Source organism: Oenanthe melanoleuca, chromosome 6, assembly GCF_029582105.1.
Source record: "Oenanthe melanoleuca isolate GR-GAL-2019-014 chromosome 6, OMel1.0, whole genome shotgun sequence".
Lineage (NCBI taxonomy): Eukaryota > Metazoa > Chordata > Aves > Passeriformes > Muscicapidae > Oenanthe > Oenanthe melanoleuca.
Genome location: NC_079340.1, coordinates 6,269,097 through 6,275,096, shown reverse-complemented (window position 1 = coordinate 6,275,096; position 6,000 = coordinate 6,269,097). Strand labels below are relative to the sequence as shown.

At 43.4% G+C, this 6,000-nt stretch overlaps 1 protein-coding gene across 2 annotated transcripts in view; it reads left to right on the top strand.

The window, feature by feature from the left end:
- The first annotated feature begins 250 nt into the window (after nt 1-250).
- CABCOCO1 (ciliary associated calcium binding coiled-coil 1) overlaps nt 251-6,000 on the top strand; it is a 54,090-nt gene continuing 48,340 nt past the window's right edge. Inside the window, exon 1 of one of the 2 annotated variants that reach the window (XM_056494751.1) lies at nt 251-298. In XM_056494751.1, the coding sequence (XP_056350726.1) occupies nt 275-298 (24 nt within the window). In that variant the 5' untranslated portion in view covers nt 251-274. The remainder of the gene's footprint in view (nt 299-6,000) is intronic. The other variant, XM_056494752.1, reaches the window with a different exon arrangement.

Genomic DNA, 6,000 nt, shown 5'->3' with positions numbered 1-6,000 from the left:
GCTGTGAGGGGCGGGGCGGGGCTCTGGGGGGCGGGGCGGGGCTGTGAGGGGCGGGGCTGTGAGGGGCGGGGCGGGGCTCTGAGGGGCGGGGCGGGGCTCTGAGGGGCAGGGCGGGGCTCTGAGGGGCAGGGCGGGGCTGTGAGGGGCGGGGCGGGGCTCTGAGGGGCGGGGCGGGGCTCTGAGGGGCGGGGCGGGGCTCTGAGGGGCGGGGCGGGGCTCTGAGGGGCGGGGCGCGGTGAGGGGCGGGGCTCTGAGGGGCAGGGCGGGGCCGCCCATGGCCATGGCGGAGGGCGAGCAGGTACCGTCGGGATTGAGGTGTTTTGTGTTAAATTGTCCGTGCTAAGCCGCAGCCAAGGGCCACAAGGGTGGTGAAGGGTCTCCAGCGTCTCGCTTGTGACGAGAGAGTGCAGCAGCTGGGCTTGTTTAGTCTGGAGGAGATTGAGAGGAGGTCTCATCAATATATTTAAATGTCTCGTAGTCAGGAGGATGGTGCCAGTCTCTTTTTGGTAGTGCCCGGTAACAGGATGAAGAGCAATGGCCATAAACCCTAACAGAGGAATTTCCACCTCAATATGAGGAAGAACATGTTGAGGGTGGCAGAGCACTGGAACGGGCTGCCCAAGAAAGTTGTGGAGTCTCCATATCTGGAGAGAGAGACATTTGGAGACATTCCAAATCACCTGGATGCGTTCTTTTGGGGGATGGACTGTATTACCTGCAGAGGTCCCTGCCAAACGTAACTGGTTTGTCATTTTGTGTAGAAAAGAGTGTCGTGTTAAAAATGCTCTGTGTGTGTGTAAATATATATATATGTATATATAAAAATACACCTGTGTCACTGTCATCCCCCAGGCTGTTATTGGAGAGCCACTGCCAGCCCTGGCGAGGTAGCTCCTCCAGCAGACACTGTGGAGTCTGGGCTAGCACAGCCCAGCTGGGTCTGTCCCTTGCCCCTCGCACCTCACCCGCAGCTGCTGCTGGTGGGTGCCTCATCCACCTCTGACCTCCCACCTCCTTGCTGGGTTTCACTCGGTTATGGACTCCCCTTTATAAATGTGTGGTTATTTTTTGGTGTGTTGGGTTTGTGTGGCAAGGCTTTGGTAGTAGGGAACTACAGGAGTGGTTTCTGTGAGGAGCTACTGGAGGCTTTTCCCATGTCCATTAGATCCAATGCCAATTAGCTCCAGGACAAACCCATGCCCGCCAAGGCTGACCTCGCCAGAGACAGAGATAGCATCAATGGGATAACAGATTTAGGAGGGGGAAGAAGGAAACCATAAAACAGTAGATGGAAGAGGGGGGTGAGAATATAGGAGAGCAACAGTCCTGCAAGCATCAAGGCCAGTAGAGAAGGAGAGGCAGGAGGTGCTCCAGGTGCTAGAGCAGATTCCCCTGCAGCCCATGATGACACAGCTTCCCCCTGGGGCCCATGGAAGTCACGGTGGAGGAGGCACCCATGTTGGAGCGGTTCATGGAAGATTCCCTCATGGGAGGGACCCTGTGCTGGAGCAGGGTTAGAGTATGAGGAGTCTTCCCTGTTAAGAGGCAGCAGGGTGAGACACAGCATGTGATGAAATGACTACAAGCACTCTACCCCATTCCCCTATACTCCTGGGGGGAGGAGATAGACAAAATTGGGAGTGAAGTTGAGCCTGGGAAGAGAGGAGGGGTGGGGAAAAGATATTTTGAAATGTAGTTTTTGTTTTGCATCATTCTATTCTGATTTCTTGGTGATGAATTATTTTTCTGCCTAAGCTGAGACTCTCTTGCTCGTGACAGTAATTGGTCAGTGACCTTTCCCTGTCCTCATCTTTCCCCATAAGTCTTTTGTTATGTTTCCTCTCCCCTGTTTAGCTGAGGAGAGGGCTGACGGAGAGGCCATGGTCTAATCTGGCATCCAGCCTGGGTCAAACCACCATAGTTGGCTTTTTTGTAGTGATAGGAGTCTCCTAATTTTTGATTGTTGAGGGAAAGGCTTGTGGTTTCCTTTTATAGAGCACCTGGTGGAGTAGAAGCAAGCTTAAACTTTCCTTCCAGCAATATTGCAGTTGTATTTCTCACCTTTCATTGCTTTAGGTAGCAGAAGCGCTCTGGAGGATTTTACAAATCTACTGTGCTTGCATTAATATTTGCTTTATTTGCTTGTTTTTGGCCTCCTCTTTGTTTTTTTCCCATTTCCTTTTTTGGCTTGGTTGACAGAGGTGTGGTTTCTGACAGGCAACTCATCTCATGTTGCATGACAAGAGATATAAGAATAAAATTTGTTCCTCCAAAGAATGTATGAGGTGTTGCATCAACTCAGAATTCCTCCCTCAAGCCTGTCTGTGTAGTTGTAGCTACTACAAGACAATTTTCTTCTTTTTGAGCTGCTTTGTTCTCTCCACTGGCTGAGAAGTTGCTGTGACTGTTGTGGGAGTGATTAAGTGCCTTCAGCCAGTGTCATGGTTGTGTCTTTGTCAGTGCAAAAGCTTACCGTTTAGGTTTCCTTAAATAAATTAGCCTTCTTCCATGTGAAATGTGTTATTAAGTATTCTAAATGCTTTATGAAAAATATATGCATCTTTCACAGTGTACTCCGTTAGTGCTGTCCGTAAATATTTTGGCATTTGGAGCAGCGTAACACTGGGGTAATGCAGTCAGATCACAGGAAAAGGATACAGGTTGTGTTCTATGGGAAATGACAGGCTGTCAAAAATATATTGTACATCTGTTTGAAATGCACCACTGAAATTTTTGTAGTTTTTACTTCTTGGCTTTATAAAAATAATCTTCAGAGAAATTCAGTGAACATTTTTTTCACATGTTTTCTGGTCATTATGTATTGAAGTTTGTTCGACACACAGTAGCTTACCTTTGTGATATTTCTGTCTATCATTTATGATTTATTTTTATTGGAAACCCTGTGGAATTATGTGTTTTTATGTATCATGTTCTATAGTCTCAAGTTTGGCTGAAGGTAGTTTAGCATGGTCCATATGTAAGGTGTAGGAAACACTGTATTCTGGCACTGTTTTTTAGTAATTCCTTACATTTTGAGATAATTCCTTTTGATTTAAATTTAATATTTTTATAATTGTTCTGACTTATAATGACTTTCAGCAGAAGGTCAGTTAGAAAATCTGAATACTGATCTTAGCAAGTCTGGCTGCTGCTTTTTTAACCACATTTTTTCTCATAAGTGGTCTGCAGCTGTGAAAACATCAGTAAAATGCAATGTCATTATACATTGGATCAACCATAAATCTTGATATTTGGACTGTGAAATTTTTGAAACATATTTTGTTATTAAAAGGACGCTATCATGTTTATAATCGTCCTTGAAAGCTTTTTTTGCCTGTCGGTTTTGTCTTTTGCATTTGACACATCTGCATATTTCCCTTTTGAAGGTAGTTGAAACTAGTGCTGCTATTTTTATTTCCTCATTTGTTTGATGGCAAAAGAAATTTTTATGACTAAAAATAGAAACTATTGATCTTAATTTCCCATTGTTGGAGCAGACAAGTGGGGCCTTTTAAAAACAAACAGAAAGAGTGAATGTGTTTCTGTTTCTGCCTTAACTATTTATGTAGAAAGCTTCAGGATTTTCTGCCACTACTGGAGCATTTGACAGTTTGATAACAAAATGTGTATAATAATACAAATAACAGCCTGTGTTTTTGTTGTAGTTTGGTTGGGTTTTTTTCATTCCCACATTGATTAAAGTTGTAACTGATTTACAACACTCTTCCAGGGTACATCTGCCCTGCTGTCAGCCCAGGCATGAGTTTGCTTTACATGAGCTGCTGGAAAGTTGAGTCCAGTCTGATTTCCCTTCTAGAGTGAGGACAGCAGGGTCTTGGGTTCCTTATGCTTTGAGTATTTGCTACAGTTGATGAGATTTGGTAAGCTTTTCCTTTGTGTGTATATTTTTGGAAGCTGTGATTTTGCAAAACATGGTGTTGTATTGTCAAACAAATGCAAACACAATCATCACTGTCTGCTGATGGGAATGGGCATTGGTAGGATTGGTTTCAGGAGTTTTTTTCCTGACACATGAAGACAGCATTACTAGAATTAACTCACCTTGGATTACCTCAGTCAGTCACTGCAGTTAACACTAAAATGAACAGTAAATTCTTTGACACCAGTGAACACATATGAAAATAATCTCCCGGTATTTCCGGTATGGTTAAAGATATCAATCAAGAGGCAAAAGTAATCAGTCAAAATAATTGTAAGTTTTTAGTCAGAGGGGGTGTGTGTGTCAGTTCAGCCCAAACAGAAACTGTCCATAACAGGATTGTTTAAATGATTTATGGACCTTCAATGTGTTCTTAAATTACAGAAACATTGCTGATTAAAAAAAAAATTAAATCATGTGCTTTCTCTCCCATAATTCCTCATCTGTAATTTGTAACAGTATTTCTTTTTATCTGATCCCTGTGCTTGGTATAGCGGACAGTGGTGCCCCAACCCCAGCCTTATCCTAAGCATTAACAAAACCAGTAATAGATTGGTGGGAATGTTGCTGCTGGGAATGTTGTTCCAGGCTCCAGGTGATGAAATGGTTCCTAGGAGGCGTTCACCTTGCCCTGTTCTGTTGTGGTTTGATGTGCAGATTATGGAGCCTAATCTGCAAGACTGAATTACAGCAGCTGCCTATCTCTTCAGTTTAAACTGCAACTTGTAAAATATTAGCATTTTCCCTTACTAATAATTATGCCCAGTAGATGTTGACTGACTGAGCAGTAATATGTATTTTATATAGTGGTGGTCATTATAAGTACTAAGGTATTCTATATATTGAACACCCTAAGAGAAAGTGAGGGAGGAGTATTAATTCAGTTTTCAAAACATCAATATCAGTTAATCATTTAATTCAGCTCCCACAGCTTCTAATGAATCTCATGTTCAACAGGTTTCTAACATCACTTCAGGAAAGCATTTGTATTTTTTCTACTTATTGAAATATGTCTTTCAATAACGGTATATTAGCATGTGGTGCTATTGTTTTTTCCCTGCAACTTCAATTATAGTAGCATTACTGACTGTAGGAGTATTTTTTTTTTATGCTGTGTAAATTACTGCTAATAAAAGCAAGCTAACATCATGTTTTTAACTATGAGAAGGAATTTATTCCCTTCCTGTTCTGATGAGACATGGTATCTGAGACTGACTTGTTTATAGTTGGGAACAATAATTTTTCTTATTGAAATATATGTGAAAGTGCTCTAGTACTTAATTAGAGAGGGGAAGGATGGTCTATCCACTGAATGAATTTTGTTTGTTGCTCTCAGTCTTGGTTTGTCCCTCCTGACTGGTTCTTCAGCCAGTCCCAGGATTTCAGTACATGTTGTAGCTCTGCAGCAGCAGGGGGAGTAGTGTAGCTTCATTTGGGGGCTCTCCTTGACCAGCGCTGGAGTGAATTGCTGTCAGCTCAGAGCTGTGCTGGTCAAGCTCAAAAATCAATGTGTCCGGAATTCTGCTCCACTCTCCCTGTGTGAGCTGGAAGTAGGGTTATGCAAGCTTTGCCTTGCTGCACTTCTCTAAACCCTGGGTCCTGCAGATATACAAGTGTACTTGCTACAAGCAAATTGTTATAGGTGTTTATGTGGTCAGGCGAGGCAGACTCCCAGCAGGAGGCTGGAAGATATTTTGGGACTGGTTCAGCTGCTTGATCAGAGCTGGGCCAGCACCGAGTGCCCAGGAGGGCTTTGTCCAGTGTGGTCTTGAAAGCCTGCAAGGATGAAGATTCTTCTGCCTTTCTGAGTTATCTATTTTAATGCTTAAATATTTTCATAGTGGAATATTTTTCCTTATGCTGCCCCACTGTGGATCCCTTTCAACTGGAGGACTATCCCATTACCATTGTCCCTTGTTCCCCTGCCGTTCTCTGAAGAGGCTGCCTCATCTCACACCTCACTTTGTTTCTATTGTGAAACAGTTTTAGGGGATTTTTTTCTACTGTTTTTTGCATTTCATAGATTTCTTACAGAAATTTCTTTTTTTGTCAATGACAAC